The sequence below is a fragment of the Terrapene carolina genome, unplaced genomic scaffold (genome assembly GCF_002925995.2).
Source record: "Terrapene carolina triunguis isolate 2854851 unplaced genomic scaffold, T_m_triunguis-2.0 Scaffold28565, whole genome shotgun sequence".
NCBI classification, from domain to species: Eukaryota; Metazoa; Chordata; order Testudines; family Emydidae; genus Terrapene; species Terrapene triunguis.
The window spans coordinates 44,812-66,163 of NW_020692916.1; the positions used below are offsets into that span (position 1 = coordinate 44,812).

General features: G+C 47.9%; 1 protein-coding gene across 1 annotated transcript; it reads left to right on the forward strand.

Annotated features, from left to right (window-relative positions):
• Nucleotides 1–4,264: 4,264 nt before the first annotated feature.
• Nucleotides 4,265–19,849, forward strand: LOC112123895 (C-type lectin domain family 2 member D6-like; the record flags this gene model as incomplete). Its single annotated transcript, XM_026662575.1, has 6 exons — nucleotides 4,265–4,290; nucleotides 9,284–9,354; nucleotides 14,468–14,542; nucleotides 15,495–15,560; nucleotides 16,859–16,951; nucleotides 19,665–19,849. Coding segments are annotated over exons 2-6 (489 nt in total), but the record flags the coding sequence as incomplete, so codon positions are not given.
• Nucleotides 19,850–21,352: the final 1,503 nt, after the last annotated feature.

Consider the following 21,352-nt stretch of genomic DNA (forward strand, 5'->3'; position numbering starts at 1 on the left):
CTTTCTTCCCTCCTGGCTTTGCCCTCCCCCTTCAGAGTCAGGTGAGCATTATCTCATCACAGTTTCAAACTGACCAAAGGAAGGGGAATGACTCCCTCCAGGGTCTAACAGATTATTTTGTTGCTGCCTAAGCCAGTGACCATTGTTCCTGTGAGGCTGGGCTGAGTTTGTCCCATCCATGCCCTGATGAGGTGTGAACTGACTCTCTGCTCTTGGAGAGTTTTTGCATGGGTTTGCTAAGCCATGAGGATACATTTTCAGCCTCATAACTATATACATTAAATTATAACCTTAATATTTCTCCCCACTTCAGCCCCAGGGCAGCCTGCACCCCAAACCCCTCATCCCTGGCCCCACCCCAGAGCCCACAGACCCCCGCACCCCAACTGAACCCGTCACAGTGGGACCTCCTATTACTCCCATGCAGAATCTGCTGGAGGAGCAGGCACTGGGTGTTGTCACTGGTATTACAGCAGTGCCTAGAGGCCTTAAGCTTTAGACTCATAGAAATGGAGGACTGGAAGGGACCTGGAGAGGTCATCCAGTGCAGTCCCCTGTGCTGAGACAGGGCCAAGTAAACCTAGACCGTCCCTGACAGCTGTTTGTCCAGCCTGTTCTGAAAAGCTCCAATGACGGGGATTCCACAACCCCCCTTGGGAGTTTTTCCAGAGCTGAACTGCCCTTAGAGTTAGAAAGTTTTCCCTAATATGGAATCTAAATCTCCCTTGCTGGAGATTAAAGCCCATCACTTCTCGTCCTATCTTCAGAGCACAGCCTGTAACAGCCTGTAAGTAAAAGCACCAGGTGGGCACTGCACCTGAAGGTCTCTGGGTGACTTTCTCAGCCCAGCGGGGGCAGGTGCCAGGAGGGCCCTGCAGTGACGCTGTGACACGAACCTTAAAGGCATAGAGGAGAAGCTTGTGTCTAACGCTGTAGAGGAGCGGGAGCCAGTGGGAGAGGCCAGAGAGGCGTCTAGGTTGGCAGGGTAACAAACTCTAAGGGTAACCGTCACTGGAGGTTTTTAGGAGCAGGTTAGACAGACGCCTGTCAGGGCTGGTCTAGGTTTACTTGGTCCTGCCACAGCGCAAGGGGCTGGACTTGATGAGCTCTCGAGGGCCTGTCCAGCCCAACATTGCTGGGACTCTGTGTTCTCAGCAGCCACGTTGTGAATGATGTGGAGAAGGGGAGAGCTCTGTTCTCTGTGTGTGTGTGTCTGTGTGTGAGAGCGGGGGGATGGAGGGAGTGAGGCAGGGGGGAGACAATGGGGGAGCGAGTGTAAAGAATATTGACATCAATATGAAAGACACTTTATGCTGCCAGAGTAAACATTTATATTTAGTACCCAGACCAGTGTGTGCACTAAAAACAAAACCCCCATCAAAGAAAACGCTCCCCAGCACGCCCTGTTCTGTTCTCCTCTGGGGACGGGATGAGAGAGGGAACGAATCCCATGTCACCGACAGCTGCTCATGTCGTGCACCAATGAGGAGAGGAGAAGAATAGAATTTATATGGCAATGTCTGGAGATTTGTTGGGATCAGAGCCCCTTTGCCCTGGCAGTTTTACAGACAGAGCTTGCAGCCTGAATAGACACGAAACAGACCAGGAACTGGTGCCGTGGCTAGAACATGCAAGTGAAAATAGTGAAGAATGGAATAGCTTTTTAGTGATGTGGTTGGTTGTGATTGGCTGCAGTCTCATATGTGTCTGTTACTTACCTAGTTAACAGAGAGTCCTGTGGCACCTTTAAGACTTAACAGATGTATTGGAGCATAAGCTTTCGTGGGTGAATGCCCACTTCATCAGACTCACTCAATTTGTGATCCATTCGCACCCCCAGCTCCGTTTCACAGTACAACCCCCGAGCCAGGTAGTCCCCAGGTTGTAGTTGTGCATCTGATTTTTCCTTCCCGTGTGCAGTATTTTGTGCTTGTCTTTACTGAATTTCATCTTGTTGAATTCAGACCATTTCTCCGATTTGTGAAGGTCATTTTGAATTCTCATTCAGCCCTCCAAAGTGCTTGTGATCCTCCCAGCGTGGTGTCAGCTGCAAATTTTACGAGCACGCTCTCCACTCCGTCATCCAAGTCATTCATGGAAATAATGAATTGTACCTGAGACAGGACCCTGCTGGACCCCACTAGATCAATGTAGACATTCCTGCGCTGAAGCTCGGTGAGGAGGGTGGATCTCGGAGCCCAGGCGACAACGTCTACATGGCAATTTTTAGCACCATAGCACAAGTCCGAGGCTCTAGTCCCGGGCTCTGAGACTCGCTGCCGTGGGTGTTTTGCAGTGTAGACGTACCCTGGGTCATTACTGAGCGCCTGGAACCTGCCCACTGTGCAGTGACGACACAGGCGAAATCATCTCGGAACTGTTAGCGATTATCTTCAAGAACTCCTGGAAGGTGGGTGAGGTCCTATAGGAATGGAGCAGGGCAAACATAGGACCTACCTTTAAAAAGGGGAAGAAAGAGGAACCAGGGAATTATAGACCAGTCAGTCTAACTGATTTCCATTATAGCCCTGCCTAGAGGCCTCATTGTGTTGGTGCCTGCACAGATGTTACTAGACCATTCTGTCCCGCAGGAGTCCATGGGTGCTGAAGGAGATAGAAACAGGAAGGGGGTATCCTGTCTGCACCAGCCCTTCAGAGTGCCTGTGGTCCTCCCAGCTTGGTGTCAGGTGCAAATTTTACAAGCGTGCTCTCCACTCCATTATCCAAGTCATTCATGGATATAATGAATTGCTCCTGAGGCAGGACCTGCTGGACCCCACTAGACCCCTCCTCCCAGTCTGGCAGCAAACCAGTGAAAACCACTCTGTGCATACGGTCTGTCACCCAGTTGGGCACCAACCTCATAGCAATCTCATTTAGACCACGCTTCCCTAGCTTGCTTATGACTGTCATGTGGGACCATGTCAGAAGCCTTACTAACGTGCTCCCATGACTGGAAGTGGAAATTAGTCAAATTCAGGCTGGAAATAAGACATATATTTTGAACAGGGAAGGGAATTAACCACTGGAACAGCTTACACAGAGTCACAGTGGAATTATTTTTGGGACATGTCTCTGGCTTGGAGAGAAGAGCCTCCAGTCTGTCTCCATCCTGCGTTTGTATCAGTTTATATTTTGGAGGGGGAAGGGGGCGAGTTGCTAATTAAAGCCCAGTTCTGCAAATAGACGCCTCCACTGAAGCAGCAGGCTCTCAACTGGCATTTCCATTGTTTGCAATATAGCCCTGCCTACGGCCCCATTGTGTGGGTGCCTGCACAGATGGTACCTGCCCCACCCGACCCACAGACTCAAATCGTAGCAACAGTCGAGAGGCAGGCAAACAAGTCCTGACAACAATGTAGCAACTGGTGACTGAAACAGATGGCGTGAGTGCAATGAGCACGATTTAGGTAGCCGGTGATCGTCACAGCTTGTCCCTGGCCTAGCAACAGTGCCGCAGCTCTGCAATATCTCTTGAGGGGACAGAGCTGGGGGCGCAGAGAACCCCTGCCAGGGGGTTAGTGATGGTAATCTAGTAGTTACCCCTGTTTATTAGCCTGAGGTAGAATTTGGGGTTCGTTTGCCTGTTTGACTTTTGATATTCTTACGTCCTCACTAACACGGGTGAACAAAGACTCTGTGTGTTGCATCTGCCTGCGGCCAGGTGGGGTTTATAGCACACGATGAGACAAGAGAAGGAAGAGAGTGAAACTCTCGCTGGGGATGGTGGGAGTTTGACGTACGAGCGGACACCTGCTCGACTCCTCTCCCAAGCCAAGGTCAAGTAACCAGTCGGGAGTGGAGGGAGGGGTATGTGGGTGGGTGGGGGGGGGCATAAGAAAGGCTAAAAGCCAAAGAAACGGTGACCCTGCCTGGCCGAAACACACCCTCACTCCTTACCCTGGAAGGTGGGTGAGGTCCCATAGGAATGGAGAAGGGCCAACATAGGACCTACCTTTAAAAAGGGAAAGAAAGTGGACCCAGGGAATTATAGACCAGTCAGTCTAACTTCGATCCCTGGAAAGGGACTAGAACAAATGATTAAACAATCAATGTGTAAGCCCCTAGACTAGAGGATAACAGGGTAATAAGTAATAGTCAACATGGATTTGTCAAAAAAAAAAAAACCATACTAAACCAACCTAATTTCCTTCTTTTAACAGGGTCACTGACCTAGTGGAGAAGCAGGAGACGTGATATATCTTGATTTTAGTACGGCCTTTGACATAGTCCCACGTGACATTCTCACAAGCAAACTGCAGAATGTGGTCTAGATGAACTTACTATAAGGTGGGTGAACAACTGGTTGAAAGACTGAACTCAGAGTAGTTATCAGTGGTTTGCTGTCCAGCTGAGAGGACTTTAGAGGAGAGCAACAAAAGTGATAAAAGGTTTAGAAAACCTGACTTAGCCAGGATGGGTAAGGAATGGTGTCCCTAGCCTCTGTCTGTCAGAGGGTGGATGGAGATGGATGGCAGGAGAGAGATCACTTGATCATACCTGTTAGGTTCACTCCCTCTGGGGCACCTGGCATTGTCCGCTGTCGGTAGACAGGATATTGGGCTGGATGGACCTTTGGCATGACCCAGTATGGCCGTTCTTATGTTCCTATGACTTATGGCAGTGGTCCCCAACCTTTCCGTGGGGCAGGCGCCAGACGACTAGACGCTGAGGAGCATGGTCGCCAGACAAGCAGCTGCCGAAATGCCGCCGAGAAGCGGCAATGCCAAGAAGTGTCGCCGCCAAAATGCCACCAACAAGCAGCGTCATCAAGAGGTGTTGCTGCCGAAATGCAGCCGAAAATCGGCGATATTTCGGCGGCGACGCCTCTTGACTTTGCTGCTTCTCGGCGGCATTTTGGCGACAGCTTGTCCGGCACCACACTGGGAACCCCTGACTTATGGGGAAAGGATGCAAGAATTGGACGTGTTTAGTCGTGAGAAGAGAAGGCTGAGGGGGGACCTTCATAACAGCTTTCAAATACGTTAAGGGCTGTTATAAAGAGGACTGTGATCAATTGTTCTTCATGGCCACTGATGGCAGGACGAGAAGTAATGGGCTGAATCTGCAGCAAGGGAGATTCAGGTGAGATATTAGGAAAAAATAGAACTCTCAGGGGAGTGAAGCTCTGGAACAGGCTTCCAGGGGAGGTTGTGGAACCCCCGTCACTGGAGGTGTTTAAGACCAGGTGTCTAACACCTGTCAGGGACGGTCTAGGTTTACTTGGTCGTGCTCAGCGCAGGGGGCTGGACTTGATGACCTGTGAGGTCCCTTCCCGCCCGACATTTTTCGGATCCTATGTTTGATGAACTGGTTCTTTGAGGAGCTCAGGGGCAATTTGCCTCCTTGGATTTTTGCTTTTAAGCATTGTCAATCCGAAATATTTGTTGATTGAAAATGGGGTCAGCACCGGCTCTGGCTACCGTTCCACCCTGGCTCAGTAAATGCAAAGCACGTAACAATGGCTCCAAAGCTAAGAGCCTCCAAGGCCCATCGACGTTAAAGACTCAAGTTCAATTAAAGGTCTCACTTCGCCAATCCCACCTGAAAACGTCTGGGCGAAAGGAAACTAGGTCCATGAAGTGAGAGTGAGGTGAAAGTTCTAGCGTTTAGGAACTGTGATTGTAACAAAGGTCAAGTCAGCCACACCTTCCTCATTAAACCCGCACCAGACTTTCATCTGAAGTGCCTCAGCTGAGCTCCGTTATGTGTCATCTGCTACCTCTCATGCACAGCTGTTGTTACTTTACCGGATGTATTATTACTGTGGGGTCTAGAGGCCCTAACTGAGACCAGGACCCCACTGTGCTGGGCACAGAATAGCCACACACACTCAGAGGCAGGGAGCTTGCAAGTGAAATGCACCAGAAAGAAAGGGGCAGGCGAGGAAACTGAGTCACAGAGCAGGGACTTGCCCAAGGTCACCTAGGAAAGCAGTGGCAGAGCTGCAAACAGATTTGAGCTCTCCTGAGTCCCAGCATGGTACCCTCGCTACTTAGGGTGACCAGATGTCCTGATTTTATAGGGATAGTCCCGATATTTGGGGCTTTTTCTTATATAGGTTCCTATTATCTCTCACCCTCTGTCATGATTTTTCACACTTGCTGTCTGGTCACCCTATCGCTACTTAAACCATCCTGTCCCGCAGGAGTCCATGGGTGCTGAAGTAGATAGAAACAGGAAGGGGGCATCCTCTCTGCACCAGCCAGAAAGGAGGGGGAGCTGCGAAGGAGGCTGCTCAACCCAAGCCAGGGAGAGGAGGATGGATCTTGCCTCTGCTTTTAGCTCCCCTCTCCTTTAACCCCTGGAGTTCTAACAAGTAGAAGGGACAAGGGGAGATGTGGGAGGTGTCAGCACAGGGATCAGAGCCCAGGCAGTGGGGCTGCAAGGCCTAAAGCCACCGGTGGATCTCCTTTATTCTTCGCTGCTCCAGGGATGTTAGTGCAAGTTAGAGCAGCCCCAGGGCTACTCTAATTTGCAGCAGCCTTGCAGAGTCATGCTCACTCCTAGTCCTAGCTGCATCCCCAGCAGGCCTCTATGCTAGGGGCTGTGTAGGAGGGGGGCACCGGGCTTCTGAGCAAGTCCAGCGGCATAAGGGGCTCGAGGGGGGTGGGGAGAGCATCCACCGCACTGTTATGGCTCCTCGTCCTTCTGGAGGGGTGGTTTAGCCTTCCCCAAACTCGTGTCTGACTCTCACAATCAAACACCTTCCGCAGGGCTTGTCTACACGGGGAAATGGACTGGGATAGCTCCCGTGGGCTGAGCTGTTCCGGAATAGCTCCCCTTGTTCCAGAAGTGGATGAAGCTGAACCAGAACGAGGTGATCTTATTTCAGAATGAGAGCGCCCGCCCTGGGAGTTATTCCAGAATAGCTCTGGCCCTTTAACGTCTCTCCCTGTCTTACTCCGGAATCACTTCTTTGGGTAGCCCAGGCCTCAGATGGGAGCCCAGCAACCGCTGTCACCTCGGTAACACTGCTCTGGGGATCAGAGGCCTTTTCCTGTTTGCTGCCTGCAGAGAAAGCCGGGCTAAATAACACTGCTGCTGGAAAGGCCATGCTGGGCAGCCTCAGGGAAGTCCCTGGCATGGAGCAGACAAAAGCAGAACCAACAGAAGGAAGCTGAGGCTGGGGACAGTCGGGTTGCAGAAACAGTACCTGTTTTCACAGGTTAATCAATCATTGGAACAGCTCTCCAAGGCCGAGGTGGTTCCCACGGCAGGCAAAACCAGTAAACCGAGATTAGCTATCTTCCTGAAACACACGCTCTGTTTAACACGCAACCGTTCTGGATGCCAGACGCGCTGCGGGGGAGGGTCTCTGGCCTGTGGTATCCGAGATGATTTTAACAGGCCCTGCTGGCCTTTGACCTGGGGAAAGAAGCCTAATTTTCAGCGTCCCTGATACTCGGCTGTTTCTGCGAATTTAGCCCTTTTCAATGACTGACTGTCGTCCGCGCTGTGGGGCGCGGCTGATGCTGCAGCGTTGTTCCCGCTCACAGCGCAGCGTGTTCGTTCAGTGTGTTATTCATAAGGCCCTGGGCTCGGTTCAGCGGTGAAGGCGCTTGGCCAAACCACGATGCTAGGGTCCCGTAGGAGCCACAAGGACACTAACACATGTATACCCGGGACAATGGTACCTGCTCAGTCAGCGCACCAGGATCCTGTCCCTAGATCAGCAAAAAGTCACCCCTCCTCTGGAGTCTCCTCTTTAGGCATCAATACAGACGTTGTTAGTTACACCCTTGTCCTTGTACCTTCTAGTTCTGCCAAAACATCCTTATCTGTTATTCTATCATCCCCTCCTTGTCATACGAGGGGTCAGTGTGTTCCTGCACCATCTCTCGGGAACGTGCTGACGTGCTCTCTTGAGAGAGCTGCGTGTTTTTGTACCATCCTCTCCGCTCAGGATATGCTCACTTGGTGTGAGCTAAAACGTATTTTGCCAAGGTCAGGCCTACTTTGGTTCACACTGTTACTATGCCAAGGGCTCCAGCCAGGCCCATGCTAATCAGAACAAATACCACGGCCATGCTCTGGTCTAGTGCCTGGAGCACCAGAGTGGGTGACAGAAGACCTGGGTTCTAATCCTGGTTCTGCCACTAAACTGTGGTGTGACTTTGAGCAAGTCCCCTTTCTGCACTGTTTCCCCTCCCGCCATCTGTCTGGTTAGATTGTGAGCTCTTTGGCTCAGAGACTGTCTGCACAACGGGGCCCTGATCTCGCTAGGGTAGTGACTGTCACTGTATGTCTGTGCAGCACCCGGCACAACGGGGCCCTGATCTCAGCTGGGGCAGGGACTTTCTCTTGCTGTTTGTCTGGGCAGCGCTCAGCACAATGGAGCTCCAGTCTTGGTTGGTGCCCTGTGCCACTTCTGCAAGAGAAGTAGCTAATAATATTAACCATAGGTGCGTTGGCACCAAGTACATGGGAGATTCTCAGAAGCTACGGTGATGAGATAGAACTGGCAGCACTAAGGGCTGGAATGGTGGAGACAGACAAGAGCCATCTGCATTCCCAAGTGTCTTTGCAAAGTCTCGCTCGCCCTGCCCAGCAGCTCGCACCACTGAAGCCGAGGTGGAAAGGAAATGCGGGGTGTCCCCTGAGTTAAAGGCCTGGTGCCAGAGGAGGTCACATTCTTTAATGCCTTAAAAGTAGCCGTGTGGATGGTGTAAGTGAAGGTTGGGAATTTGGTGGCCCAGAGACCAGTGGCTGGAGGAGGAGAATGTGCAGTTCTGGGGATGGGGACTGAAAACTCAGCAGCGCTGGCCCATTGCTCTGACTTACTAAACCCTTGTGTGGGGAACCCTGTGCCACCCCATTACATTTAGGGCCCCTTTATCAGCCATTATCTCTGATCAGTGGCATGTGTCCTGAACCCCAATAAACTGTTAACATAAGACTTTCCTCGTCTATGAGCTGGATTTGAAGTGGGGACAGTTAGCACCGCAACATAGAACTTCAGGTGGCAGCAGTAGTAGGTTGTTATCCATTGTGCGAATGGACCAATAGAGGGGTACAAGAGTCTCCCTTTGCAATGCATGACACTGAATGTATTGAAAAGGCAGGTTATTATCTCAGCCTGGAGGAGCAGGGGTGATAATGAACAAGCAACTCAACATCAGCTCCCAGTGCGATGCCGTGGCAAAAATCGCAAACGCGATCCGTGAATGTGTAAACGGGAGCTGTGAGCAGGGGAAGGCGGGTGATTTAACCTCTGTGTATGGCACTGGTGAGGCTGATACTGGACTAGTGATTCTACTTCTTGTGTCCATGTTTTAAAAAGGATGTTGAAAAATCAGAGAGGGGAAGAGAAGAGCCACAAAAATGATTGGCGGCTGGACAAAAAGCTTCACGGTGAGAGATTTAACGAGCTCTGTCTGTTTAGTTTCTTAAACGGAAGATTGAGAGGTGACTTGGACTTGCCTGGGAGGAAATACCAGGTGCTAAATGCCTCTTTAGGCTAACGGAGAAAGGCAGGGCAAGGACCAATGGCTGCAAGCTGAAGCCAGACAAATTCAAATGAGAAATAACGCACAGGTTTTCTAACAGTGAGAGTGATTAACCCTGGGACCAAATTCCCTCGGGAAGTGCTGGATTCTCCACTACTTAATGTCTTTGGGCTATTGCTGTCAAGCGATTAAAAAAATTAATCGCAATTAATCATGCTGTTAAACAATAATAGAATACGATTTATTTAAATATTTTTGAATGTTTTCTACATTTTCAAATATATTGATTTCAATTGCAACACAGAATACAAAGTGTACAGTGCTCACTTTATATTTATTTTTGAATAAAATATTTGCACTGTAAAAAACTAAAGAAATTGTATTTTTCAATTCACCTAATACAAGTACTGTAGTGCAATCTATCATGAAAGTTGAACTTACAAATGTAGAAGTATGTAGAAAAACTAAATGCATTGAAATATAAAACAGTGTAAAACGTTAGAGCCTACGAGTCCACTCAGTCCTACTTCTTGTTCAGCCAATCGCTCAGACAAACAAGTTTGATTGCAATTTGCAGGAGATAATCATAGAACTGGAAGAGACCATGAGAGGTCATCTAGTCCAGTCCCCTGCACTCATGGCAGGACTAAGTATTATCTAGATCATCCCCAACAGGTGTTTGTCCAACCTGCTCTTAAAAATCTCCAATAATTGAGATTCCACAATCTCCCTAGGCAATTTATTCCAGTGCTTAACCACCCTGACAGTTAGGAAGTTTTTCTTAATGTTCAACCTAAAAGGCCCTTGCTGCAATTTAAGGCCTTTGCTTCTTGTCCTATCCTTAGAGGTTAAGAAAAAACATTTTTCTCCCTCCTCCTTGTAACAACCTTTTATGTACTTGAAAACTGTTCTCATGTACCCCCTCACTCTTCTCTTCTCCAGACTAAACAAGCCCAATTTTTTCAATCTTCCCTCTTAGATCATGTTTTCTAGACCTTTAATCATTTTTGTTGCTCTTCTGTGGACTTTCTTCAATTTGTCCACATCTTTCCTGAAACGTGGCACCCAGAACTGGACACAATACTTCAGGGGAGGCCTAATCACCGCGGAGTAGAGCAGAAGCATTACTTCTCATGTCTTGCTTACAATACTCCTGCTAATACATCCCAGAATGATGTTTGCTTTTTTTGCAACAGTGTTACACTGTTGACTCATATTTAGCTTGTGGTCCACTGTGACCCTAGATCCCTTTCCGCAGTACTCCTTCCTAGGCAGTCTCTTCCCATTTTGTATGTGTGCAACTGATTGTTCCTTCCTAAGTGGAGTACTTTGCATTTGTCCTTATTGAATTTCATCCTATTTACCTCAGACCATTTCTCCAGTTTGTCCAGATCATTTTGAATTTTCATCCTATCCTCCAAAGCACTTGAAACCCCTCCCAGCTTGGTATCATTCACAAACTTGATAAGTGTACTCTCTATGCTATTATCTAAATCATCGATGAAGATATTGATCAGAACTGGACCCAGAACAGATCCCTATGGGACCCCACTTGTTATGCCCTTCCAGCATGACTGTGAACCACTGATAACTCCTCTCTGGGAATGATTTTCCAATCAGTTATGAACCCACCTTATAGTAGCTCCATCTAGGTTGTATTTCCCTAGTTTGTTTATGAGAAGGACATGCAAGACCATATCAAGAGCCTTACTAAAGTCTAGATATACTACATCTACCACTTCCCCCCTATCCACAAGGCTTGTTACCCTGTCAAAGAAAGCTATCAGGTTGATCTGACATGATTTGTTCTTGACAAATCCATGCTGACTGTTATTTATCACCTTATTATCTTCTAGGTGTTTGCAAATTGATTGCTTAATTATTTGCTCCATTATCTTTCCGGGTACAGAAGTGAAGCTGACTGGTCTGTAATTCCTCAGGTTGTACTTATTTCCCTTTTTTATAGATGGGCACTATATTTGCCCTTTTCCAGTCTTCTGGAATGTCTCCCGTCTTCCATGACTCTTCAAAGATAATTGCTAATGGCTCAGATATCTTCTCAGTCAGCTCCTGGAGTATTCTAGGATGCATTTCATCTGGCCCTGGTGATTTGAAGACATGCTGCCCGCTTCTTGTTTACGTCACTTGAAAATGAGAACAGGTCATATGTCCTTTCATGCTTCAACCACCCTGAAGATGGATTCTGCTCGATAATGATCCAAAGCAGAGCAGAGTGACGCATGTTCATTTTCATCATCTGAGTCAGATGCCACCCACAGAAGGTTGATTTTCTTTTTTGATAGTTCGGGTTCTGTAGTTTCCGCATCTGAGTGTTGCTCTTTTAAGACTTCTGAAAGCATGCTCCACACCTCATCCCTCTCAGATTTTGGACTGCACCTCAGATTCTTAAACCTTGGGTCGAGTGCTGTAGCTGTCTTTAGAAATCTCACATTGGTATGTCTTTTGCATTTTTGTCAAATCTGCTGTGAAAGTGTTCTTAAAACGAACAGTGCTGGGTCGTCATCCGAGACTGCTATAGCATGAAATATATGGCAGAATGCAGGTAAAACAGAACAGGAGACATGCAATTCTCCCCCAAGGAGTTGAGTCACAAATTTAGTTAATGCATTATTTTTTTAACGAGCATCATCAGCATGGAAGCATGTCCTCTGGAATGGCAGCCGAAGCATGAAGGGGCATACGAATGTTTAGCATATCTGGCACATAAACACCTTGCAAGGCCGGCTACAAAAGTGCCATGCAGATGCCTGTTCTCACTTTCAGGTGACATTGTAAATAAGAAGCAGGCAGCAGAAAAGGACCTGGGGATTGATGAGACTCTGGATATGAGTCAGCAGTGTGCCCTTATTACCAAGAAAGCTAACGGCATATTGGGCTGCATTAGTAGGAGCACTGCCAGCAGATCGAGGGAAGTGATTATTCCCCTCTATTCGGCACTGGTGAGGCCACATCTGGAGTATTGTGTCCAGTTTTGGGCCTGTCAGGGTTCCTTCCCCACTCTGAACTTTGGGGTACAGATGTGGGGACCCGAATGAAAGACCCCCTAAGCTTATTTTTACCAGCTTAGGTTAAAAACTTTCCCAAGGCACAAATTCCACCTTGTCCTTGAACAGTATGCTGCCACCACCAAGTGATTTAGACAAAGAATCAGGGAAAGGACCACTTGGAGTCCTATTCCCCCAAACCCTACACCCCCTTTCCTGGGGAAGGCTTTAGAATAATATCCTCACCAATTGGTACAGGTGAACACAGACCCAAACCCTTGGATCTTAAGAACAATGAAAAATCAATCAGGTTCTTAGAAGAAGAATTTTAATTAAAGAGAAGGTAAAAGAATCACGTCTGTAAAATCAGGATGGTAAATACTTTACAGAATAGCAAAAGATTAAAAAAACACAGAGGATTTCCCCTCTGGGCAAAACTTTAAAGTTACAAAAAACAGGGATAAACCTCCCTCTCAGCACAGGGAAAATTCACAAGCTACAACAAAAGATAATCTAATGCATTTCCTTGCTATTACTTACTATTTCTGCAATATTAGATGCTTAGTTCAGATATGGCTTTGGGAGATGTATTTTCCCTGCCCTGGTTCCTTGCTGACTCTGAGAGAACAACAGAACACACAAACAAAAACCTTCCCCCACAGATTTGAAAGTATCTTCTCCCCTTCTTGGTCCTTTTGGTCAGGTGCCAATCAGGTTATGTAAGCTTCTTAACCCTTTACAGGTAAGAAGGGATTTTATGCTACCCTTAGCTGTATGTTTATGACAGGGCCCAACACTACAGAAAGGATGTGGACAAGTTGGAGAGATTCCGGCAGATGGCAACGAGAATGATCAGGGGGCTGGGGCACATGATTTACGAGGAGAGGCTGAGGGAACTTGGCTTGTTTAATCTGCAGAAGAGAAGAGTGAGGGGTGGATTTGATAGCAGCCTTCAACTACCTGAAGGGGGGTTCCAAAGAGGATGGAGCTCGGCTGTTCTCAGTGGTGGCAGATGACAGAACAAGGAGCAATGGTCTCAAGTTGCAGTGGGGGAGGTCTAGGTTGGATATTAGGAAACACTATTTCACTAGGAGGGTGGTGAAGCACTGGAATGGGTTACCTAGGGAGGTGGTGGAATCTCCATCAGAAGAGGTTTTTAAGGCCTGGCTTGACAAAGCCCTGTCTGGGATGATTTAGTTGGTGTTGGTCCTGCTTTGAGCAGGGGATTAAACTAGATGACCTCCTGATGTCTCTTCCAACCCTAATCTTCTATGATTCTATGATTATCTCCCGTTAATGTAAACAGACTTGTTTGTCTTAGTGATTGGCTGAACAAAAAGTAGGACTGAGTGGACTTGTAAGCTCTAAAGTTTTACATTGTTTTATTTTTGAGTTCAGTTATGTAACAAAAAAAATCTACGTTGGTAAATTACACTTTCATGATAAAGAGATTGCATTACAGTACTTGCATGAGGTGAATTGAAAAATACCATTTCTTTTGTTTATCATTTTTACAGTGCAATTATTTGTAATAAAAAATAATAATATAAAGTGAGCACTGTATACTTTGTATTCTGCGTTGTAATAGAAATCAATATATTTGCAAATGTAGAAAAACATCCAAAATATGTAATAAATTTCAATTGGTATTCTATTGTTTAATAGTGTAATTAATCATGATTAAATTTTTTAATGGTGATTAATTTTTTTGAGTTAATCGTGTGAGTTAACTGCAAATAATCGACAGCCCTTTTTCAGGCCTTAAAATCTACAAATCTGTGAAGGAGGGGTGGGGACTGTTGGGTATCTGAGGATATTAAGGCCAGGGGAAGCCATGACAGTGGGTCTCACATGGTGACCGATGCACTGAAAACACCTAGATGGACACAGTGAGAGGTTGGACCGGGCATTGTCTGTGGCATTTGGCCCATGGTACGTTCTGATGGTTTTAAAGGAGAAGTGCATAATTAAAATAACCCACCCTGAGTGACCGTCTCTGTTCCTTCCTGGTAGGTGGCGACACAGCAGTCTCGGTGCTGATTATCCCGAAAATGGCAGAAGAGAGCGCCGAAGCGACAAGCGATACCAGTAAATACTAAATACTTTGATCTTAATTAAAAGGGAGCCTGTGGTGTGATTGACAGAGGGACAAAGATACGGTGGGTGGGTTGCCCCCTCTTTTTTATGAGGGATAAAGATAGGATAAAAGGAGTTTTTGTTGCTCTTTGGTTCATGCTTGTTTTTAATGTTAGCAATTTGGGTCTTTTCCACCCTGAAGAACTCTGGCCAACAGGAGAACTGGTGGAGTGAAAGGCTGAAAATCTGGAATACTGTGTGTGCCCCATCTCGGAAAGGAAATTGTAGAAGTAGAGGGGTTCCGAGAGAGGTGACGAGAAGGATCAAGGGCCTGGGAAAACTCTCCTGTAAAGAGAGCTTGAAAAGACGGAGATTGTTACCTTGGAGAGGAGACGGGTACAAGGGACAGGATAATGGATGGGATAGAGAAGGTAGATCTGTGTCTAGCACAAGCACAAAAGGGACAGTCAATGGAATGGAAAGGTGGGAACTTCAAAACTGATCAGAGGAAACAATTTTTCACACACTGGGTAATTAGAAGGTGGAACTCACTGCTAGGTGACATCAACCAATGATGTTAAGGCCAAGAGCTTAGCAAAATTCCAAGAGGGATTGGACATTTCTATGGAGAACAGGAAGAGCCAGAGTTCTTATAATGCTAACAAAAATGTTGGCAGAGATTATCCTCTTACCAGCCACTAGAGGGGGACATGGCACACAATTTGTCAAATGCATTACCATGCTCTCTAATCCGTTTGGAGCCCCTCAGCCAGGCCAAGGGAGGGCTGTGTGGGGTGGGGATAGCAAGATTTGGGGACTGCCAGTCACTTTGGGATGCTCGGGGGGAGGGGAAACAGTGATGGATGCATTCAAAAGGCCTGGGCTTCGTACACAGCACTGGGCCCTGCGTGGAGGGGACTGTATGATCTAACCTTAAATGACAGTTTCTTTTGCTTTCTGGTAGGTAGAGGGGTGAATGACTCAATGCTGCCGGGTCACGGACAAGTGGAAGAAAGGAGAAGAGATGCGGGTAAATTATTATATTATTTATTAGGTACAATATGGTAACATCTAGAGACAGCAGCTGAGCCCCATTGCATGCTGCACAGACCCACAGTGTCAGTCCCTGCCCCAGCTGAGATCCGGGCCCCATTGTGCCGGGCGCTGCACAGACAAACAGTGAGAGACAGTCCCTGCCCCAGCTGAGATCAGGGCCCCGTTTTGCCGGGCGCTGCACAGACACACAGTGAGAGACAATCCCTTAAGGTGCTGTTCCTTTAGCTCAAGTGGTAATGGCTTGTGCCTTTAAATCCAGAAATCAGGCGTTCAATTTCTACTGCTGATGAGTAGCCTCCAAATTAGCCCCAGTAACTCTGGGCAACCATGAAATTGTCTCTCCCAATCAACCAGCTCATAGCGGCATGGTTCCTGATCTTGCAATCTGGGAAGTAAGAAGGTCCTTCAAAGCCGGTGACCAGCGCTCAGGGACATTTTTGAACCTGTTTGTTCTTTTAATTGAAAAAAATATTTTTTTTCACCCAGAATTGTCAGAGTTGTTTGACTTTTTCATTTTTGGTGGGGAAAAAAGGTGTTTCTTGCTTTTTCTTTTTTCATAGATCTTTTGGTGAAATTTTTATTGAAAATATATTATTAAGTTGTTTGGGAAAGTTGTAAACATAAGAGCTGCCACACTGAGTCAGAGCACGGTCAGTCTAGCCCAATCTCCCGTCTGCTACAGTGGCCACTATCAGAGCTTCGGGGGAGGGGACAGGACAGGGGAATTACTGAGCGATCCACCCCTGCCTTGGCTCCTGGCTTCTGGCAGTCAGAGGAGCATGGGGTTGCGTCCCTCACCATCTTGGCTAATAGCCATTGATGGATCCGTCCTCCAGGAACTTAGCTCATTCTATTTTGGAACCTAGTTATTTTTGGCCATCACCACATCCAATGGCAGGTGGACTATGCGCTGTATGAAAAAGTATCTTCTCTTGTTTGTATTAAACCTGCTTCCTGTTAATTTCATCAGGTGACCCCTGGTATTTGTGTTGTGGGAAGGGTAAATAACACTTCTCTATACACTTGTTCCACACCGTTCATGGTTTTATAGACCTCTAGCCTATCCCCCCTTAGTCGTCTCTTTTCTAAGCAGAATGGCACTAATCTTTGTAGTCTCTCCTCGTATGGAAGCTGTTTCATGCTCTTGATCATCATCAACTAGATTTATCCACTCATGTAAGCACCTAGCGAAACACGACCATTTTCACGCACCGGCAGCATTTGCTATTGAAACGCCTTTGTCTCCTTTCATCTATTTTTTTTATTTTGCAGATTTCAGCCTAAAATGCATTAAAGATAAACGGATCCCAATTACCGTTACTGTCGTCATCACAGCGTTGATCATCACCATAATTGCACTGGCAGGTGAGTGAAGGGTCATTACTAACCCAGCTGATTCTCATTCCCTTGTCACTGATTCTTCATTGCCTGCTTATCCTAGCCCCAAGATCATGGTGCCCACTTGCGTTCCCACGGCCTCTTCTCACCCCGTCTTTGCCCTGGTCTGACTCCTCCGTTGAAGCACATTCCCCTTTTCAGAGGGGAAATCTCTCTCCAGACCCTTTCCCCCAAAGAGGAAGGGCCTAACCCCGTTCCCTGCCCCCTGGGAAGCAGCCCCACTAGATCCCAGGCCTGGGTAGCGGTCTAGGGATGCAGTGGGTGGGTCTCCCTGCCCCCCCCCCCCCCCCCGTCATCCAACGCCCAGTCTCACCTTAAATTGTCGTAGGTTTGGGTGCCACCGTGTGGCCATGGCTCACAGCGCATCTCGAAAATTGTTTCCAATCCATTTATCATTGTTCCTCCTCCCTCATCCGCCGTACTGTGTGTAAATGCAACTGGGAGTCTCAGGCAGAGGATTCCGTTCCCTGATCCGGGCCAGTCGCTTGTGGCTTTGGGAGCATTTCTGAATTTCTTTTCGGTGCCAAAGCTCCTCCGTAAAACTCACGTGACACAGAGAATCTGTCGCGCTGTACGGATTCTTCCCATTCCTGGCTGGGTGTCGCTGGCACAGCGGAAAGGGTGTGTTGGAGTGTGTGCGCTCTGCCCCCAGGAACCGAAGAGTTCCTGGGATTCCTTAGAGAAGACACATGTTGTAGGGAGTGTGCGGTGACAGCTGTCCATGCTGGAGCGAGGGGCTGGCTGCTTGGCCTCACTGGGCAAACAGACCTTCACAAGGAAATGGCTACGGGGAGCAACGCGCTGTAGGGGTCAGGTTGGACTGCGTGGAGAGTGGGAGACCCTGGGCTGGATCCTTAGACCACTTTACACCACTCTGGGGACTCAAGGTGGATGCAAAGAGCCCTCTGAGAATCCCCCCAATTCAGGGGCCTCCCCAGCTGGTGTATGGGCTCTGCACCCAGAGTGTAGGGAATGGGTTGTGGTTGTGGCCAGAGCACGCTGCATTACAGCTGTTCTGTGCTTCCCAGGTGGCCTGAGAAGCAGAGGGTAAGTTAGAGCAACCCTGAGGCTGCTCTAAGTCGCACCAGGGGAAGGTCAAGGCCCTAAATGGCCCCGGAATACAGGAAGCACAAAGCCAGCATCTCTTCAACATGTGCCAGACATCCACACGTGCTGTTTTGCTACAGAGCACATTCCAGCATTTCTGCCCATAGTTAATGTGTCTGTGCGTTGGGAAATCACATGGCAGGTAAAAGTTTCCATTGACCCAAACTGAAATTGTTTCTGGTTTTTCAGTTAATGAAAACGTTTGACTTTTCTCCCCGACTCAGGAAGGGAAAATTCTGTGAAACCTCGAACGTTTTTGCAGGATCTTGGGAAAACCGTTTCCCCCATCCCTCTTGTTAGGCTCCTTTGCCCTCAGTTTTAGTGGCTGCTTTAGTGGCCTGTTTTAGTGGCCTGAGTGGAACGCCTTGGCGAGTGTGGCCTTTGGGCCCAGCCACAGAGAACATAAGTTGTTCTAGCCCCACCTAGGGGCTTTCGGCTATGATATTACGGGTCTCGCTCTTCGCTCTGGAGGGCCCCAGTTCTAGCCCTGGTGTGGCAACCGTCACATGTGTGTACTGAGGATGGTACGTCAAGGGGGAATCCATGAAATGCGCCCACCCCTCCCATTTTTCACCCCTTGCCCCAAGGAGGCGCATTTGAATGGGCTGCCCGTCCCTGGCAGAATGGGCCACCACATACGACGGTGCCGGAAGTTAAGATGGCGGACGGGCCCATTTGGATGCACGGGTACAGTGGGTCATGATGCCATCTTAGCTCCACCCTGTGCTCCCCAGCCACCCCATGCAAATGGCGGCCGTACAACCAGGAGGGGGGCTCTGTCAGAGTCCCTGCTCCCCGGACAAAGGTTTGGGGGTCATGGGGGTGGACACGATGAACACTAGCTCCCAGTGGGACGCTGTGGCCAAAGGCGCTAATGCGACCCTGGGATGTATAAACAGGGGAATCTTGAGTAGGAGAAGACGGGTTATTTTACCTCTGGATTTGGCCCTGGTGCAACCACTGCTGGAATCCCATGTCCAGTTCTGGTGCCCACAATTCAGGAAGGATGTTGGTAAATTGAAGAGGGGTCAGAGCTGAGCCACAAGAAGGATTAAAACCTGCTTTATAGTGATAGACTCCAAGAGCTCCATCTGTTTACAAGAGAAGGTTAAAGGGTGACTTGATCCTAGTCTACAAATACCTACTTGGGGCACAAATATTTAATATTGGGCTCTTCAGTCTAACACGATCCAATAGCTGGAAATTGAAGCTGGACAAACTCAGACTGGGAATAAGGCATCAGCTGTTAACAGTGAGCGTTAGTCACCCTCGGAACGATTTACCAAGGGGCGCGGTGGATTCTCCATCACTGACAGTTTGTAAATCACGATGGGAAGATGATGTAAAAGCTCCACTCGAGGGATTATTTTGGGGTAGTTCTAAGACGTGTGTGATGCGGGAGGTCAGACAAGATGATCACAATGGTCCCTTCTGGCCTTCGGATCTCTGCAAAATGACAACCCAGGGCCAAGACGTGTGGGTCTTAGTGCCCCCTCTGGCCGGGATTCCCACGCAGAGACAGACACCCGGGATAGGCCCATCTCTCACCACTGTGCTACTTGCTTATTTTCAGCCAAGAAGACGCCCCCCTGCCCACGCTGCCCGCCCCATGTCACTGCTACGTGCCCGGACGGCTGGGTGGGATACCAAGGGAAATGCTACTACTTCTCAGAGACTGAAGGGAACTGGAGCACCAGCCAGAGCCACTGCTCTTCACTCAACGCCTCCCTGGCTTCCATTGATTCCCTGCCGGAGCTGGTAAGGAAGTGACACAAACCTTCATAACCACAGCTAGGGACATGCCAGAGCCTGGCGCCCCCCGAAGGCCTAAGGCAGCTCCTAGATTCAAGGAACTGGTTGTAAAATGGAAATTCAGGGGCAGGATTTGACATTTTTAATAGAAAAAATTGATTTTTTCCCCCAAAATTTTCATTTTATTTTTAACTTCAAATGTGGTTTCATTTTGGGTTTTTTTTTTTAACTCCAAAATCTCATTTTTCCAAATATTAGGATTTTTTTTCCTTTCAAAAAAGGGAGGAATGGTAAAAAGCATGGGAAAGAGGTGTGGGAAACCTGCCTTTTAAAAAACAACAACAACAACAAAAAAAACTATATCCCAATTTTTTTCCCAGCAGGAAAACAGTGCAAATGTTACTTTGAAAGAGAACAGAACATTTTCCAACCAACAGTACATGCCTCACGTTTTATTTATTTATTTGCTTATTTATTTAATTTATTTATAAACCATCAATAAAGACAAGTGCAAAGTACTTCACCTAGGAAGGAAAAATCAAATGCACAACTACACAATGGGGAGTAACAGGCTAGGTGGTCGTGCTGCTGAAAAGGAGCTGGTGGTTCCAGTGGATCACAAATATGACAATGTGATGCTGCTGAGAAAAAGGCAAATCTCATCCTGGGGTGGATGAACAGGAGTGTTGTATGTAAGACATGGGAGGAGATTGTCCCGCTCTACTTGGCACTGGTGAGGTCTCATACTGTGTCCAGTTCTGGGTGCCTCACTTTAGGAGACGTGGACAATTTGGAGAGAGTCCAGAGGAGAGCAACTAAAATGATCAAAGGTTGAGAGAACCTGACCTATGAGCAAAGGTTTAAAAAACTGGGCGTGTTTAGTCTTGAGAAAAGAAGGCTGAGTGGGGACCCAATAACAGTCTTCCACTATGTTCAGGGTGTTTATAAAGAGGACACTGATCAGTTGTTCTCCATGTCCACTGAAGGCAGGACAAGAAGTAATGGGCTTAATTTGCAGCAAGGGAGATGTAGGTTCGATATTAGGAAAAACTTTCTAACTCTCACGTTAGTTAAGCTCTGGAGCAGGCTTCCAAGGGGGGAATCCCCATCACTGGAGGTTTTAAAGACCAGGTTGGACAAACACCAGTCGGGGATGGTTTAGGTTTATTTTGTCCTGCCTGAGCACGGGGGGCTGGATGATGATCTCTCGAGGTCCATTCCAGCCCCGTGTTCTATGATTCCCCAAAGTTGGGAAACTGTAAGAACATGGGAGGAAACACCCAGTTATGAAATGGGGGGGGGAGGGGGAAGTATTTGGGTTTTTAAATAAATTTTCCTGTGGAAAAAAATCATTTTGGATGAACCCCTTTGCCCTGTGTAGTTTGACTGGCAGCTCTTTGGGTGAGGAACCAGCTTTCTGTGTGTGCAGCACCTAGCGCATGTGGGCCCTGATCCCCGTGAAGGCGGCTGTAACACAGCTAAGGATATAATGTGTGTGTTCTTATCCAC